Source organism: Bombina bombina, chromosome 8 (assembly GCF_027579735.1).
Source record: "Bombina bombina isolate aBomBom1 chromosome 8, aBomBom1.pri, whole genome shotgun sequence".
In the NCBI taxonomy this organism is placed as follows: Eukaryota; Metazoa; Chordata; class Amphibia; order Anura; family Bombinatoridae; genus Bombina; species Bombina bombina.
Genome location: NC_069506.1, coordinates 23,357,655 through 23,377,143, shown reverse-complemented (window position 1 = coordinate 23,377,143; position 19,489 = coordinate 23,357,655). Strand labels below are relative to the sequence as shown.

At 42.2% G+C, this 19,489-nt stretch overlaps 1 protein-coding gene across 1 annotated transcript in view; it reads right to left on the bottom strand.

The window, feature by feature from the left end:
• Positions 1-19,489, bottom strand: part of EPHB2 (EPH receptor B2) — a 402,338-nt gene that overhangs the window by 92,114 nt on the left and 290,735 nt on the right. The window contains exon 5 of the mRNA XM_053690188.1: positions 13,670-14,005. Within this exon, the coding sequence (XP_053546163.1) occupies positions 13,670-14,005 (336 nt within the window). The remainder of the gene's footprint in view (positions 1-13,669; positions 14,006-19,489) is intronic.

Below are 19,489 nucleotides of genomic sequence, written 5' to 3'. Positions count from 1 at the left end.
TCAAAGGTAGCTTCCATGGTGGAGCCGATGACATATTCACCAGATCTGCATACCAAGTCCTGCGTGGCCACGCAGGAGCTATCAAAATCACCGACGCCCTCTCCTGATTGATCCTGGCTACCAGCCTGGGGATGAGAGGAAACGGCGGGAACACATAAGCTAGTTTGAAGGTCCAAGGTGCTACTAGTGCATCCACTAGAGCCGCCTTGGGATCCCTGGATCTGTACCCGTAGTAAGGAACTCTGAAGTTCTGACGAGAGGCCATCAGATCCATGTCTGGAATGCCCCACGGTTGAGTGACTTGGGCAAAGATTTCCGAATGGAGTTCCCACTCCCCCGGATGCAATGTCTGACGACTCAGAAAATCCACTTCCCAATTTTCCACTCCTGGGATGTGGATAGCAGACAGGTGGCAGGAGTGAGACTCCGCCCATAGAATGATTTTGGTCACTTCTTCCATCGCTAGGGAACTCCTTGTTCCCCCCTGATGGTTGATGTATGAACTTGGCCCTCGCTAGCTGAGGCCAAGCTTTGAGAGCATTGAATATCGCTCTCAGTTCCAGAATATTTATCGGTAGAAGAGATTCTACCCGAGACCAAAGACCCTGAGCTTTCAGGGATCCCCAGACCGCGCCCCAGCCCATCAGACTGGCGTCGGTCGTGACAATGACCCACTCTGGTCTGCGGAAGGTCATCCCTTGTGACAGGTTGTCCAGGGACAGCCACCAACGGAATGAGTCTCTGGTCCTCTGATTTACTTGTATCTTCGGAGACAAGTCTGAATAGTCCCCATTCCACTGACTGAGCATGAACAGTTGTAATGGTCTCAGATGAATGCGCACAAAAGGAACTATGTCCATTGCCGCTACCGTCAAACCTATCACTTCCATGCACTGCGCTATGGAAGGAAGAGGAACGGAATGAAGTATCCGACAAGAGTCTAGAAGTTTTGTTTTTCTGGCTTCTGTCAGAAAAATCCTCATTTCTAAGGAGTCTATTATAGTTCCCAAGAAGGGAACCCTCGTTGACGGAGATAGAGAACTCTTTTCCACGTTCACTTTCCATCCGTGAGATCTGAGAAAGGCCAGGACAATGTCCGTGTGAGCCTTTACTAGAGGAAGGGACGACGCTCGAATCAGAATGTCGTCCAAGTAAGGTACTACAGCAATGCCCCTTGGTCTTAGCACCGCCAGAAGGGACCCTAGTACCTATGAGAAAATCCTAGGAGCAGTGGCTAATCCGAAAGAAAACGCCACGAACTGGAAATGCTTGTCCAGGAATGCAAACCTTAGGAACCGATGATGTTCCTTGTGGATAGGAATATGTAGATACGCATCCTTGAAATCCACCTTGGTCATGAATTGACCTTCCTGGATGGAAGGAAGAAGTGTTCGAATGGTTTCCATCTTGAACGATGGAACCTTGAGAAACTTGTTCAAGATCTTGAGATCTAAGATTGGTCAGAACGTTCCCTCTTTTTTGGGAACTATGAACAGATTGGAGTAGAACCCCATCCCTTGTTCTCCTAATGGAACAGGATGAATCACTCCCATTTTTAGCAGGTCTTCTACCCAATGTAAGAATGCCTGTCTTCTTATGTGGTCTGAAGACAACTGAGACCTGTGGAACCTCCCCCTTGGAGGAAGCCCCTTGAACTCCAGAGAATAACCTTGGGAGACTATTTCTAGCGCCCAAGGATCCAGAACATCTCTTGCCCCAGCCTGAGCGAAGAGAGAGAGTCTGCCCCCCACCAGATCCGGTCCCGGATCGGGGGCCCGCATTTCATGCTGTCTTGGTAGCAGTGGCAGGTTTCCTGGCCTGCTTTCCTTTGTTCCAGCCTTGCATAAGTCTCCAGGCTGGATTGGCTTGAGAAGTATTACCTTCCTGCTTAGAGGACGTAGCCCTTGGGGCTGATCCGTTTCTGCGAAAGGGACGAAACTTAGGTTTATTTTTGGTCTTGAAAAGACCTATCCTGAGGAAGGGCGTGGCCCTTGCCCCCAGTGATATCAGAGATAATCTCTTTCAAGTCAGGGCCAAAGAGTGTTTTTCCCCTTGAAAGGAATGTCAAGCAATTTGTTCTTGGAAGACGCATCCGCTGCCCAAGATTTTAACCAAAGCGCTCTGCGCCACAATAGCAAACCCAGAATTTTTTCGCCGCTAACCTAGCCAATTGCAAGGTGGCGTCTAGGGTGAAAGAATTAGCCAATTTAAGAGCACGAATTCTGTCCATAATCTCCTCATAAGAAGAAGAATTACTAATAATCGCCTTTCCTAGCTCATCAAACTAGAAACACGCGGCTGCAGTGACAGGGACAATGCATGCAATTGGTTGTAGAAGGGAACCTTGCTGAACAAACATCTTTAGCAGACCTTCTAATTTTTTATCCATAGGATCTTGGAAAGCACAACTATCTTCTATGGGTATAGTGGCGCGCTTGTGTAGAGTAGAAACCGCCCCCTCGACCTTGGGGACTGTCTGCCATCAGTCCTTTCTGGGGTCGACTATAGGAAAACAATTTTATAAATATGGGGGGAGGTACTAAAGGTATACCGGGCCTGTCCCATTCTTTACTAACAATGTACGCCACCCGCTTGGATATAGGAAAAGCTTCGGGGGGCCCCGGGGCCTCTAAGAACTTTTCCATTTTACATAGTGGTTCTGGAATGACCAGATAATCACAATCATCCAAATTGGATAACACCTCCTTAAGCAGAGCGCGGAGATGTTCCAACTTAAATTTAAAAGTAATCACATCAGGTTCAGCTTGTTGAGAAATGTTTCCTGAATCTGAAATTTCTCCCTCAGACAAAACCTCCCTGGCCCCCTCAGACTGGTGTAGGGGCCCTTCAGGAACCATATCATCAGCGTTCTCATGCTCTACAGAATTTTCTAAAACAGAGCAGTCGCGCTTTCGCTGATAAGTGGGCATATTGGCTAAAATGTTTTTGATAGAATTATCCATTACAGCCGTTAAATGTTGCATAGTAAGGAGTATTGGCGCACTAGATGTACTAGGGGCCTCCTGTATGGGCAAGACTGGTGAAGACGAAGGAGGGGATGATGCAGTACCATGCTTACTCCCCTCACTTGAGGAATCATCTTGGGCATCATTTTTACTAAATTTTTTTATGACATAAAATACATATAGTTAAATGAGAAGGAACCTTGGTTTCCCCACAGTCAGAACACAATCTATCTGGTAGTTCAGACATGTTAAACAGGCATAAACTTGATAACAAAGCACAAAAAACGTTTAAAAATAAAACCGTTACTGTCACTTTAAATTTTAAACTAAACACACTTTATTACTGCAATTGCGAAAAAGTATGAAGGAATTGTTCAAAATTCACCAAAATTTCACCACAGTGTCTTAAAGCCTTAAAAGTATTGCACACCAAATTTGGAAGCTTTAACCCTTAAAATAACGGAACCGGAGCCGTTTTTATATTTAACCCCTTTACAGTCCCTGGAATCTGCTTTGCTGAGACCCAACCAAGCCCAAAGGGGAATACGATACCAAATGATGCCTTCAGAAAGACTTTTCTATGTAACAGAGCTCCACACACATGCAGCTGCATGCCATGCTGTCCTCAAAAACAAGTGCGCCATACCGGCGCGAAAATGAGGCTCTGACTATGATTAGGGAAAGCCCCTAAAGAATAAGGTGTCAAAAACAGTGCCTGCCGATATAATCATATCAAAATACCCAGAATAAATGATTCCTCAAGGCTAAATATGTGTTAATAATGAATCGATTTAGCCCAGAAAAAGTCTACAGTCTTAATAAGCCCTTGTGAAGCCCTTATTTACTATCTTAATAAACATGGCTTACCGGATCCCATAGGGAAAATGACAGCTTCCAGCATTACATCGTCTTGTTAGAATGTGTCATACCTCAAGCAGTAAGAGACTGCACACTGTTCCCCCAACTGAAGTTAATTGCTCTCAACAGTCCTGTGTGGAACAGCCATGGATTTTAGTTACGGTGCTAAAATCATTTTCCTCATACAAACAGAAATCTTCATCTCTTTTCTGTTTCTGAGTAAATAGTACATACCAGCACTATTTTAAAATAACAAACTCTTGATTGAATAATAAAAACTACAGTTAAACACTAAAAAACTCTAAGCCATCTCCGTGGAGATGTTGCCTGTACAACGGCAAAGAGAATGACTGGGGTAGGCGGAGCCTAGGAGGGATCATGTGACCAGCTTTGCTGGGCTCTTTGCCATTTCCTGTTGGGGAGGAGAATATCCCACAAGTAAGGATGACGCCGTGGACCGGACACACCTATGTTGGAGAAATCATGTTTTTCTTGAAGGATGCAGACTTCTTCCTGTACCACTGCTTGAAGAAGGTGTCTTCCAGAAACTGGCAGTAGGACTGGGAGTTGAGCTTGACTCCATCCTCAACCCGAAAAGGCCCCACAAGCTCATCTTTGATGATACCATCCCAAACCAGTACTCCACCTCCACCTTGCTGGCGTCTGAGTCGGACTGGAGCTCTCTGCCCTTTACCAATCCAGCCACGGGCCCATCCATCTGGCCCATCAAGACTCACTCTCATTTCATCAGTCCATAAAACCTTAGAAAAATCAGTCTTGAGATATTTCTTGGCCCAGTCTTGACGTTTCAGCTTGTGTGTCTTGTTCAGTGGTGGTCGTCTTTCAGCCTTTCTTACCTTGGCCATGTCTCTGAGTATTGCACACCTTGTGCTTTTGGGCACTCCAGTGATGTTGCAGCTCTGAAATATGGCCAAACTGGTGGCAAGTGGCATCTTGGCAGCTGCACGCTTGACTTTTCTCAGTTCATGGGCAGTTATTTTGCGCCTTGGTTTTTCCACACGCTTCTTGCGACCCTGTTGACTATTTTGAATGAAACGCTTGATTGTTCGATGATCACGCTTCAGAAGCTTTGCAATTTTGAGAGTGCTGCATCCCTCTGCAAGATATCTCACTATTTTTGACTTTTCTGAGCCTGTCAAGTCCTTCTTTTGACCCATTTTGCCAAAGGAAAGGAAGTTGCCTAATAATTATGCACACCTGATAAAGGGTGTTGATGTCATTAGACCACACCCCTTCTCATTATAGAGATGCACATCACCTAATATGCTTAATTGGTAGTAGGCTTTCGAGCCTATACAGCTTGGAGTAAGACAACATGCATAAAGAGGATGATGTGGTCAAAATACTCATTTGCTTAATAATTCTGCACTCCCTGTATATGTACACAATGTGATACAGTAATGAGATCTGATTATACCTACAGATATAAGATACAGACACATGTATATGTACACAGTGTGATAAAGTAATGAGATCTGATTATACCTACAGATATAAGATAAAGACACATGTATACGTACACAATGTGATACAGTAATGAGATCTGATTATACCTACAGATATAAGATAAAGACACATGTATATGTACACAATGTGATACAGTAATGAGATCTGATTATACCTACAGATATAAAAACAGAATTTATGTTTACCTGATAAATTACTTTCTCCAACGGTGTGTCCGGTCCACGGCGTCATCCTTACTTGTGGGATATTCTCCTCCCCAACAGGAAATGGCAAAGAGCCCAGCAAAGCTGGTCACATGATCCCTCCTAGGCTCCGCCTACCCCAGTCATTCGACCGACGTTAAGGAGGAATATTTGCATAGGAGAAACCATATGATACCGTGGTGACTGTAGTTAAAAAAAATAAATTATCAGACCTGATTAAAAAAACCAGGGCGGGCCGTGGACCGGACACACCGTTGGAGAAAGTAATTTATCAGGTAAACATAAATTCTGTTTTCTCCAACATAGGTGTGTCCGGTCCACGGCGTCATCCTTACTTGTGGGAACCAATACCAAAGCTTTAGGACACGGATGAAGGGAGGGAGCAAATCAGGTCACCTAAATGGAAGGCACCACGGCTTGCAAAACCTTTCTCCCAAAAATAGCCTCAGAAGAAGCAAAAGTATCAAACTTGTAAAATTTGGTAAAAGTGTGCAGTGAAGACCAAGTCGCTGCCCTACATATCTGATCAACAGAAGCCTCGTTCTTGAAGGCCCATGTGGAAGCCACAGCCCTAGTGGAATGAGCTGTGATTCTTTCGGGAGGCTGCCGTCCGGCAGTCTCGTAAGCCAATCTGATGATGCTTTTAATCCAAAAAGAGAGAGAGGTAGAAGTTGCTTTTTGACCTCTCCTTTTACCAGAATAAACAACAAACAAGGAAGATGTTTGTCTAAAATCCTTTGTAGCATCTAAATAGAATTTTAGAGCGCGAACAACATCCAAATTGTGCAACAAACGTTCCTTCTTTGAAACTGGTTTCGGACATAGAGAAGGTACGATAATCTCCTGGTTAATGTTTTTGTTAGAAACAACTTTTGGAAGAAAACCAGGTTTAGTACGTAAAACCACCTTATCTGCATGGAACACCAGATAAGGAGGAGAACACTGCAGAGCAGATAATTCTGAAACTCTTCTAGCAGAAGAGATTGCAACTAAAAACAAAACTTTCCAAGATAATAACTTAATATCAACGGAATGTAAGGGTTCAAACGGAACCCCCTGAAGAACTGAAAGAACTAAATTGAGACTCCAAGGAGGAGTCAAAGGTTTGTAAACAGGCTTAATTCTAACCAGAGCCTGAACAAAGGCTTGAACATCTGGCACAGCTGCCAGCTTTTTGTGAAGTAACACAGACAAGGCAGAAATCTGTCCCTTCAGGGAACTTGCAGATAATCCTTTTTCCAATCCTTCTTGAAGGAAGGATAGAATCTTAGGAATCTTAACCTTGTCCCAAGGGAATCCTTTAGATTCACACCAACAGATATATTTTTTCCAAATTTTGTGGTAAATTTTTCTAGTTACAGGCTTTCTGGCCTGAACAAGAGTATCGATAACAGAATCTGAGAACCCTCGCTTCGATAAGATCAAGCGTTCAATCTCCAAGCAGTCAGCTGGAGTGAAACCAGGTTCGGATGTTCGAACGGACCCTGAACAAGAAGGTCTCGTCTCAAAGGTAGCTTCCAAGGTGGAGCCGATGACATATTCACCAGATCTGCATACCAAGTCCTGCGTGGCCACGCAGGAGCTATCAAGATCACCGACGCCCTCTCCTGATTGATCCTGGCTACCAGCCTGGGGATGAGAGGAAACGGCGGGAACACATAAGCTAGTTTGAAGGTCCAAGGTGCTACTAGTGCATCCACTAGAGCCGCCTTGGGATCCCTGGATCTGGACCCGTAGCAAGGAACTTTGAAGTTCTGACGAGAGGCCATCAGATCCATGTCTGGAATGCCCCACAGCTGAGTGACTTGGGCAAAGATTTCCGGATGGAGTTCCCACTCCCCCGGATGCAATGTCTGACGACTCAGAAAATCCGCTTCCCAATTTTCCACTCCTGGGATGTGGATAGCGGACAGGTGGCAGGAGTGAGACTCCGCCCATAGAATGATTTTGGTCACTTCTTCCATCGCTAGAGAACTCCTTGTTCCCCCCTGATGGTTGATGTACGCAACAGTTGTCATGTTGTCTGATTGAAACCGTATGAACTTGGCCCTCGCTAGCTGAGGCCAAGCCTTGAGAGTATTGAATATCGCTCTCAGTTCCAGAATATTTATCGGTAGAAGAGATTCTTCCCGAGACCAAAGACCCTGAGCTTTCAGGGCTCCCCAGACCGCGCCCCAGCCCATCAGACTGGCGTCGGTCGTGACAATGACCCACTCTGGTCTGCGGAATGTCATCCCTTGTGACAGGTTGTCCAGGGACAGCCACCAACGGAGTGAGTCTCTGGTCCTCTGATTTACTTGTATCTTCGGAGACAAGTCTGTATAATCCCCATTCCACTGACTGAGCATGCACAGTTGTAATGGTCTTAGATGAATGCGCGCAAAAGGAACTATGTCCATTGCCGCTACCATCAACCCGATCACTTCCATGCACTGAGCTATGGAAGGAAGAGGAACGGAATGAAGTATCCGACAAGAGTCTAGAAGCTTTGTTTTTCTGGCCTCTGTCAGAAATATCCTCATTTCTAAGGAGTCTATTATTGTTCCCAAGAAGGGAACCCTTGTTGACGGAGATAGAGAACTCTTGTCCACGTTCACTTTCCATCCGTGAGATCTGAGAAAGGCCAGGACGATGTCCGTGTGAGCCTTTGCTTGAGGAAGGGACGACGCTTGAATCAGAATGTCGTCCAAGTAAGGTACTACAGCAATGCCCCTTGGTCTTAGCACAGCTAGAAGGGACCCTAGTACCTTTGTGAAAATCCTTGGAGCAGTGGCTAATCCGAAAGGAAGCGCCACGAACTGGTAATGCTTGTCCAGGAATGCGAACCTTAGGAACCGATGATGTTCCTTGTGGATAGGAATATGTAGATACGCATCCTTTAAATCCACCGTGGTCATGAATTGACCTTCCTGGATGGAAGGAAGAATAGTTCGAATGGTTTCCATCTTGAACGATGGAACCTTGAGAAACTTGTTTAAGATCTTGAGATCTAAGATTGGCCTGAACGTTCCCTCTTTTTTGGGAACTATGAACAGATTGGAGTAGAACCCCATCCCTTGTTCTCTTAATGGAACAGGATGAATCACTCCCATTTTTAACAGGTCTTCTACACAATGTAAGAATGCCTGTCTTTTTATGTGGTCTGAAGACAACTGAGACCTGTGGAACCTCCCCCTTGGGGGAAGTCCCTTGAATTCCAGAAGATAACCTTGGGAGACTATTTCTAGCGCCCAAGGATCCAGAACATCTCTTGCCCAAGCCTGAGCGAAGAGAGAGAGTCTGCCCCCCACCAGATCCGGTCCCGGATCGGGGGCCAACATTTCATGCAGTCTTGGTAGCAGTGGCAGGTTTCTTGGCCTGCTTTCCCTTGTTCCAGCCTTGCATTGGTCTCCAAGCTGGCTTGGCTTGAGAAGTATTACCCTCTTGCTTAGAGGACGTAGCACCTCGGGCTGGTCCGTTTCTACGAAAGGGACGAAAATTAGGTTTATTTTTTGCCTTGAAAGGCCGATCCTGAGGAAGGGCGTGGCCCTTACCCCCAGTGATATCAGAGATAATCTCTTTCAAGTCAGGGCCAAACAGCGTTTTCCCCTTGAAAGGAATGTTAAGTAGCTTGTTCTTGGAAGACGCATCAGCCGACCAAGATTTCAACCAAAGCGCTCTGCGCGCCACAATAGCAAACCCAGAATTCTTAGCCGCTAACCTAGCCAATTGCAAAGTGGCGTCTAGGGTGAAAGAATTAGCCAATTTGAGAGCATTGATTCTGTCCATAATCTCCTCATAAGGAGGAGAATCACTATCGACCGCCTTTATCAGCTCATCGAACCAGAAACATGCGGCTGTAGCGACAGGGACAATGCATGCAATTGGTTGTAGAAGGTAACCCTGCTGAACAAACATCTTTTTAAGCAAACCTTCTAATTTTTTATCCATAGGATCTTTGAAAGCACAACTATCCTCTATGGGTATAGTGGTGCGTTTGTTTAAAGTGGAAACCGCCCCCTCGACCTTGGGGACTGTCTGCCATAAGTCCTTTCTAGGGTCGACCAAAGGAAACATTTTTTTAAATATGGGGGGAGGGACGAAAGGAATACCGGGCCTTTCCCATTCTTTATTAACAATGTCCGCCACCCGCTTGGGTATAGGAAAAGCTTCTGGGAGCCCCGGCACCTCTAGGAACTTGTCCATTTTACATAGTTTCTCTGGGATGACCAACTTGTCACAATCATCCAGAGTGGATAATACCTCCTTAAGCAGAATGCGGAGATGTTCCAACTTAAATTTAAATGCAATCACATCAGGTTCAGCCTGTTGAGAAATATTCCCTGAATCAGTAATTTCTCCCTCAGACAAAACTTCCCTGGCCCCATCAGACTGGGTTAGGGGCCCTTCAGAGATATTAGTATCAGCGTTGCCATGCTCTTCAGTATCTAAAACAGAGCAGCCGCGCTTACGCTGACAAGTGTTCATTTGGGCTAAAATGTTTTTGACAGAATTATCCATTACAGCCGTTAATTGTTGCATAGTAAGGAGTATTGGCGCGCTAGATGTACTAGGGGCCTCCTGAGTGGGCAAGACTCGTGTAGACGAAGGAGGGAATGATGCAGTACCATGCTTACTCCCCTCACTTGAGGAATCATCTTGGGCATCATTGTCATTATCACATAAATCACATTTATTTAAATGAATAGGAATTCTGGCTTCCCCACATTCAGAACACAGTCTATCTGGTAGTTCAGACATGTTAAACAGGCATAAACTTGATAACAAAGTACAAAAAACGTTTTAAAATAAAACCGTTACTGTCACTTTAAATTTTAAACTGAACACACTTTATTACTGCAATTGCGAAAAAACATGAAGGAATTGTGCAAAATTCACCAAATTTTCACCACAGTGTCTTAAAGCCTTAAAAGTATTGCACACCAAATCTGGAAGCTTTAACCCTTAAAATAACGGAACCGGAGCCGTTTTAAACTTTAACCCCTTTACAGTCCCTGGTATCTGCTTTGCTGAGACCCAACCAAGCCCAAAGGGGAATACGATACCAAATGACGCCTTCAGAAAGTCTTTTCTAAGTGTCAGAGCTCCTCTCACATGCGACTGCATGCCATGCCTCTCAAAAACAAGTGCGCCACACCGGCGCGAAAATGAGGCTCTGCTTATGCTTTGGGAAAGCCCCTAAGGTATAAGGTGTCTAATACAGTGCCTGCCGATATTGTTATATCAAAATACCCAGATAAAATGATTCCTCAAGGCTAAATATGTGTTAATAATGAATCGATTTAGCCCAAAAAAAGTCTACAGTCTTAATAAGCCCTTGTGAAGCCCTTATTTACGATCGTAATAAACATGGCTTACCGGATCCCATAGGGAAAATGACAGCTTCCAGCATTACATCGTCTTGTTAGAATGTGTCATACCTCAAGCAGCAAGAGACTGCATACTGTTCCCCCAACTGAAGTTAATTGCTCTCAACAGTCCTGTGTGGAACAGCCATGGATTTTAGTTACGGTTGCTAAAATCATTTTCCTCATACAAACAGAAATCTTCATCTCTTTTCTGTTTCTGAGTAAATAGTACATACCAGCACTATTTCAAAATAACAAACTCTTGATTGAATAATAAAAACTACAGTTAAACACTAAAAAACTCTAAGCCATCTCCGTGGAGATGTTGCCTGTACAACGGCAAAGAGAATGACTGGGGTAGGCGGAGCCTAGGAGGGATCATGTGACCAGCTTTGCTGGGCTCTTTGCCATTTCCTGTTGGGGAGGAGAATATCCCACAAGTAAGGATGACGCCGTGGACCGGACACACCTATGTTGGAGAAATAAAGACACATGTATATGTACACAATGCGATACAGTAATGAGATCTGATTATACCTACAGATATAAGATAAAGACACATGTATAGGTACACAATGTGATACAGTAATGAGATCTGATTATACCTACAGATATGATAAAGACACATGTACTGTATATGTACACAATGTGATACAGTAATGAGATCTGATTATACCTACAGATATAAGATACAGACACATGTATATGTACACAGTGTGATACAGTAATGAGATCTGATTATACCTACAGATATAAGATAAAGACATGTATATGTACACAATGTGATACAGTAATGAGATCTGATTATACCTACAGATATAAGATACAGACACATGTATATGTACACAATGCGATACAGTAATGAGATCTGATTATACCTACAGATATAAAATAAAGACACATGTATATGTACACAATGCGATACAGTAATGAGATCTGATTATACCTACAGATATAAGATAAAGACACATGTATATGTACACAGTGTGATAAAGTAATGAGATCTGATTATACCTACAGATATAAAATAAAGACACATGTATAAGTACACAATGTGATAAAGTAATGAGATCTGATTATACCTACAGATATAAGATACAGACACATGTATATGTACACAATGTGATACAGTAATGAGATCTGATTATACCTACAGATATAAGATAAAGACACATGTATATGTACACAATGTGATACAGTAATGAGATCTGATTATACCTACAGATATAAGATAAAGACACATGTATATGTACACAATGTGATGCAGTAATGAGATCTGATTATACCTACAGATATAAGATACAGACACATGTATATGTACACAATGTGATGCAGTAATGAGATCTAATTATACCTACAGATATAAGATAAAGACACATGTATATGTACACAGTGTGATGCAGTAATGAGATCTAATTATACCTACAGATATAAGATAAAGACACATGTATATGTACACAGTGTGATAAAGTAATGAGATCTGATTATACCTACAGATATAAGATAAAGACACATGTATACGTACACAATATAATACAGTAATGAGATCTGATTATACCTACAGATATAAGATAAAGACACATGTATATGTACACAATGTGATACAGTAATGAGATCTGATTATACCTACAGATATAAGATAGACACATGTATATGTACACAATGTGATACAGTAATGAGATCTGATTATACCTAAAGATATAAGATAAAGACACATGTATACGTACACAATATAATACAGTAATGAGATCTGATTATACCTACAGATATAAGATAAAGACACATGTATATGTACACAATGTGATAATGTAATGAGATCTGATTATACCTACAGATATAAGATACAGACACATGTATATGTACACAATGTGATACAGTAATGAGATCTGATTATACCTACAAGCTCAACCCATTTTATTAAGTTGTGGCTTCAAACACTAAATCAGCTCATTTATATACACAAATAAACCTTAAAAAGGCAAATCTCATACATTTTTTACTCTGCAGCTGATAAAAAATGTAATTGGAAACTCATTAAGGGAAAAACAATGTTATAGTATACTATCCCTTTAAGGAAACGGCAGTAAATTTTGTTGAGCAGTTCTATCTTATGATGCCTTTCCAGTGCTAAGCTATCTAAATATTTGATTTATTTGTGTATTTAGTGTATTACTAATTAATAACCGATTGGTTGTCTGATGGGGGTGCATGTCCCCTCCATTAAACACAGTAAATAATCAATAAATTAATAATAAATAAACATTGCAAAAGTAAAATGTTTGAATTTCACATGAGCAGTAGAATTGTTTTCTGACAAATTTCAAAAGTTAGTTTTATTTTCCTTCCCATTGCATCATGTGACAGCTATCAGCCAATCACAAAATACGTATATGCTGTGAATCTTGCACATGCTCAGTAGGAGCTAGTGCCTCAGAAAGTGTGCTTATAAAAAATGTGCTTATAGATAATGTAAGTTAATTGGAAAGTTGTGTAAAACTACATGCTCTATCTGAATCATGAAAGTTGTATTTTGACTTGAGTGATCTTTTAAGGACAGCAGATTTTTCAGTGCCTAGAGCAGCACAAAAAATAAAATGTAGGTGCTGTCAGTGTAGATTTCACTGAGACAAAACAATGTATTCTTTAGCCCATTGAGTTTGTGTAAATGTTTAGTGCAAGCTGTATAAACATAACCAGCAGAAGACATTGCATTTATAGTAGGGGTTAGGAGAGATAAGTTAGTACAAGAGTGACAGTCTGTACAACACACAACACTAACACCATGACAGATGGCACTATCACCTACCTGCTTGGTTGGTGGTGATGTTAACTGATGTAAAGTGTGGCGAGTAAGGGCTCTGATCGGTGACCCCGTTTACTGCTTGGATCTCGAAGGTGTATTGGGTGTGAGCCAGCAAGTCGCTGATGTAAACCCGGGGCTCAGTCAGACCGAGCTGGCGCGGAGCAAACTGTACGTTATCCCCACAGCGTGTGCAGCCGCCCCGTCCTGAGCCACAGCTCTTGCAGATAATATTAAATACGAGATCCTCTCGGCCCCCGGAATCTCTGGGAGGTGACCACTCCAACATCAGGGATGTCTCGTTCACGCTGGAGATAACGCTCTGTGGAGCTGATGGTATTGCTGGGGAAACAAGAACAAAATTATTAAATAGGGAGATATCCCAGCATGCAAAACCAAAGAATAATAATCATATTAACTGTGTCAGCAGAAAAACTGCCTTTCTGTATGGGTCTGATTAAAGGGACATGGAAGTCTCAGTTTACTCCTATTATCAAATTGAAGTCTTTTTCTTGGCATAGTTTGTTAAATCTAGGTCCTTTCTCTGAGAGCATACTGAGGTAGGCTCAGGAGCATGCACGTGTCTTGAGCACTATATAACAGCAGATTCTGTAACAATTTTAAGCACATAATGCTTAAGATACCTGCACAGTCTTGAGCCTACCTCCGTATGCTCTTATGGAAAGGAGCTAAGTTTTAACAAAGGATACCGGGAGGAGTAGATAACTTTGATAATAAAACTACATTTTTAATTGCATGCTCTATCTGAATCATGAAAATTTAATTCTGACTTACATGTTCCTTTAAAGGGACAGTAAATACATTGAGATTTTTTTTATATAAAATGTTAAGCTATACATAATAAAACAACTTTGTAATATATTTTCATAATTTCATTTGCCTCCTTTTCATATAATGTATCTCTTTAAAAAAATGACTTCTCTTGGCTAACCCTGCTACATACCTAATTGGCTTCGGCAGATAACAAATGCAAAACAGTGCACTTTTATACTAACATAATAACTGTGGGTAGCCTTATCAGATGCAGACTCAAGCCTTGATTGGCTCCTTCCAATAAGGCAAGTGGGGTGGAGCTTTGCATTTGAAAAATAAATGCAGCAAACAAGATGTTAATTTGTATTAAAATGTTTGGACTTGGCTGCTATGTTATTCTATAGCAACACAACAGAAATATACTCTAATTACAAGGTGCTTACTGTCTCTTTAAATGTAGTTGCCGTCTGATGCATTTGACACTTGCAGAACAATATGTTGCAGCCCGTTGCCATAGCCAAGGATTAAATTATAATTGCCCTATAGGTCTTGTCAAGCTAACAAGCTAAAGAAATAAAAAAAAGTTTATCTGATTATTTTGAACAGTAACCGCGATAGGAATAACCATCTCAGTGCACACCACATGCCTCTAATTAGATCTGATGAAATGTAAACAAGCCATTTCTGCAATAAAAACTGAGCGGAAAACAAATGTGAAAAATTAACATTTTGACCTCGACCTGCAGACTTTCTGCTCATTCTTAATTTCCCTCCTGATATCGCAGAGTCACAAAGCAGCAGGATGTGCAGAGACAGCATCAGGGCACAGCGGGTCACAGCGGGCCAGACTGTTAGGTCTGTGGCTCTCAATGAGTGGCCTGTAATTATGTCATCATGCGCCGTGGGAGTAAACAGATTGGAATTCAGTTCATGAATCAATCAGGATTTGTTTAACCAGAAAATGACGTCTCCCTAAGGTGCTCTCCCCTAGGTTACACTAGAATGGGATTGAAACTAAAATCACTATGAAGCCTTTAGTAATTACACAATGCTAGAACATATGACACAGGCAATAGCCCTGCGGCACATGGCGGACCTGGCTATGGCAAAGGCAAGAGACAGCTCTAGGAAACCAGAAATGGAATGTTTTACCAAACTACAAGCAGCGACGTAAAAACAAACCTCTACAACAGACGTAAACATGAGTAGGGTAGATTTGGACTCCCTCATTCTACTTATGAGGATAAAAATGCATCTTTAAGGACTATGGTGTAAATCTGATTGTGAGCAGCCCAATGTGACCCATTTATTGATGAGAGCTGGTGCCCAACAAGAGTCATTTTACAACAGCACAGGCAATTATTAAAGTGACAATAAAATGCTATTATTGACTGAAGCATTTTATTCTGAAACATATTCTCATTACTATTTGTTTAACTCCTGCAAAGTGGTTAACCCCACACCGTTATAGTCTTGCAGCAGGAGCATGACTATGTGAGTATGCTGCCACTGATTGGTTCTGTTCCTTTGTCTCCCATAATGCTCTTAGATCGGGAGCCCCTCTTTCCAAAGAGAGGATGCATAACCTTGCCAGTGTTAGTCTTAATATAATATATCTTTCAAATAAGGACTCCCATACCCCTCCAGGTAGCAGATGATTATCAAAGAAACTTGCTTCACCTGCCTACTAGGTGACTTTTAAGACACTCTTGGCTCTGCAAGGGACCCAGCTCCCCATATATGCACTAAATAGGACAAATTACTGCTTTTTTAAATGGAGTGGTCACATGTTTGCATGTCTATCAGATAATCACCATGGCAACAATGTTCACCTGCTAAAGCCAAGAACCTACAGAAGAAAATCACTGCGGTGTGTACCCCCTCTGTTGCTCCCCATAATACATAGTGGGATATGAGACCCATTCTACAAAAGCAGTATTCTTGTGTCTATCCAGCTGTTATTCTCATAGCAATGACAAACACCAATCAGCACTGCTACTATCTAAAGAAATCAAAACTTTGTGTAATATAAAATGTATCTAATATTTTTGAGGTAAAATAATTTATTCCTACTTATTTATTTATTTTGCATGAGCTGTGAGATGGTGCAAAGTAACTAAAGCATAACACATTCATTTGTATTGACTAACTTAGGCAACACAAAATGTACAACCAGAAATGTGTGAGTTAAATACCTTTCATGCTGTTGTTTACCATGTACACTATAGAAAATGACGCAACACCTGCATTTGTTTTTCTCATAAATATATTTGTTTTGCTTTTGTTTTGGATAAACAAGGTATGGCTTGTGTGGGTAACTCGCAAAGCCCTGGAACAGATGTTTAAATACGATTTGAACAAATAGTAAGTAGCAAAACTATGTTATCTAACACATTAGAGCACTTTACTATTTACTATTACACTAGAATGTCTCTTTAAGTGGAGGTATGGCAGGAACCTTGCATATATGACCTAAATTGTAAGTTCCCATGGAACCAAGTCTTATACCCCATAATATAACAATGTTCACTTTTATGATCAGTTTTGTTTTCATACTGTAATCATTGCCCACTTAAAAAGAGTTGTGGAATACCTTGGCTCTCTATAGAGTATAATAAAGCTTTAATAAACCCTTCACAATCTGCACCATATGATAAACCAGAGTACCTGAGATATTCTCAAGAAACCAGGACCTCCCCCTCCCGACCAAATCCCACAGCCTCAGTTTTCGTTTAAAGTGATTCTTTGCAGCTGGGAAATTTCTCTCCTTTTTGTGTATTATTTTATCTTTAGCGAGGACCTTACAGGGAATTGTTTTACTCTTTATTTTGGCCAGAGTTTGATTGATTCCACCCCCATCTCTCCTTCCCACCCTTACGAGAAGGCTTCATATTTCACGTTCCTTGAGCCTCAAACCTTTAATTTAGATCATGCATAGCAACATTTGCAAGCTATTACAGGGCATCCTTCTGAAGGGAGGGCTTCGCTGGCTAAGATCCCAAGCTGGATGTCATTCACAGCCCACAGTGATAAGTGGCGCAGTTGTCATGTGAACTGAGCGCTCTCAGAAACACCCTCTGGCGCTTGGCAGTGCTGCCAACGTCCCAGCGCCAGCACGAGGAGGCTTTCCTCCAGATAGTGTAACTTTCTTTGGCTTTTTATCCAGGATGGATAAATGTGTGCCCCTTCGCAAAGCTTTTGCAGAAAATACTTGGTTTTGGCGGCCAATGACAGTGCCCTGCAGCAGAGTAAATTTAATGCCCCTACAGTGTGAGCTGGCTTTGGCAGATAATGTGGTAAGCAATGTAAGGTATGTGGACTTATGTGAGCATTTAATTTCCAATGAAAATTATTTCTAATGTGACTTGTATTTTCACAAAGCATTCTAATGTATTTGTAGATAGATAGTGCAGATCTGCACAGAGGAGGGACCACAGGGTGTCACTAGAAGGTGCCAAAAGAGTGTCACTAGAGGAAGCTAAAAGAGTGTCACTAGAGGGTGCTAAAAGAGTGTCACTAGAGGAAGCTAAAAGAGTGTCACTAGAAGGTGCCAAAAGAGTGTCACTAGAGGAAGCTAAAAGAGTGTCACTAGAGGAAGCTTAAAGAGTGACACTAGATGGTGCTAAAAGAGTGTCACTAGAGGAAGCTAAAAGAGTGACACTAGAGGGCACTAAAAGAGTGTCACTAGAGGAAGCTAAAAGAGTGACACTAGAGGGTGCTAAAAGAGTGTCACTAGAGGAAGCTTAAAGAGTGACACTAGATGGTGCTAAAAGAGTGTCACTAGAGGAAGCTAAAAGAGTGACACTAGAGGGCACTAAAAGAGTGTCACTAGAGGAAGCTAAAAGAGTGACACTAGATGGCGCTAAAAGAGTGTCACTAGAGGAAGCTAAAAGAGTGACACTAGAGGGTGCTAAAAGAGTGTCACTAGAGGAAGCTAAAAGAGTGACACTAGAGGGCGCTAAAAGAGTGTCACTAGAGGAAGCTAAAAGAGTGTCACTAGAGGAAGCTAAAAGAGTGACACTAGAGGGTGCTAAAAGAGTGACACTAGAGGGTGCTAAAAGAGTGACACTAGAGGGTGCTAAAAGAGTGTCACTAGAGGAAGCTAAAAGAGTGTCACTAGAGGGCACTAAAAGAGTGTCACTAGAGGGCACTAAAAGAGTGTCACTAGAGGGCGCTAAAAGAGTGACACTAGAGGGTGCTAAAAGAGTGTCACTAGAGGGCACTAAAAGAGTGTCACTAGAGGAAGCTAAAAGAGTGTCACTAGAGGAAGCTAAAAGAGTGTCACTAGAGGGCGCTAAAAGAGTGACACTAGAGGGCGCTAAAAGAGTCACTAGAGGGCGCTAAAAGAGTCACTAGAGGGCGCTAAAAGAGTGTCACTAGAGGGCGCTAAAAGAGTGTCACTAGAGGAAGCTAAAAGAGTGACACTAGATGGCACTAAAAGAGTGTCACTAGAGGGCGCTAAAAGAGTGTCACTAGAGGGCGCTAAAAGAGTGACACTAGATGGCACTAAAAGAGTGTCACTAGAGGGCGCTAAAAGAGTGTCACTAGAGGAAGCTAAAAGAGTGACACTAGATGGCACTAAAAGAGTGTCACTAGAGGGCGCTAAAAGAGTGTCACTAGAGGAAGCTAAAAGAGTGACACTAGATGGCACTAAAAGAGTGTCACTAGAGGGCGCTAAAAGAGTGTCACTAGAGGGCGCTAAAATAGTGTCACTAGAGGGCGCTAAAAGAGTGTCACTAGAGGAAGCTAAAAGAGTGTCACTAGAGGAAGCTAAAAGAGTGTCACTAGAAGGTGCTAAAAGAGTGTCACTAGAGGGCGCTAAAAGAGTGTCACTAGAGGAAGCTAAAAGAGTGTCACTAGAGGAAGCTAAAAGAGTGTCACTAGAGGGCGCTAAAAGAGCGTCACTAGAGGAAGCTAAAAGAGTGACACTAGAGGGCGCTTAAAGAGTGTCACTAGAGGAAGCTAAAAGAGTGACACTAGAGGGCGCTTAAAGAGTGACACTAGAGGGCGCTAAAAGAGTGTCACTAGAGGAAGCTAAAAGAGTGTCACTAG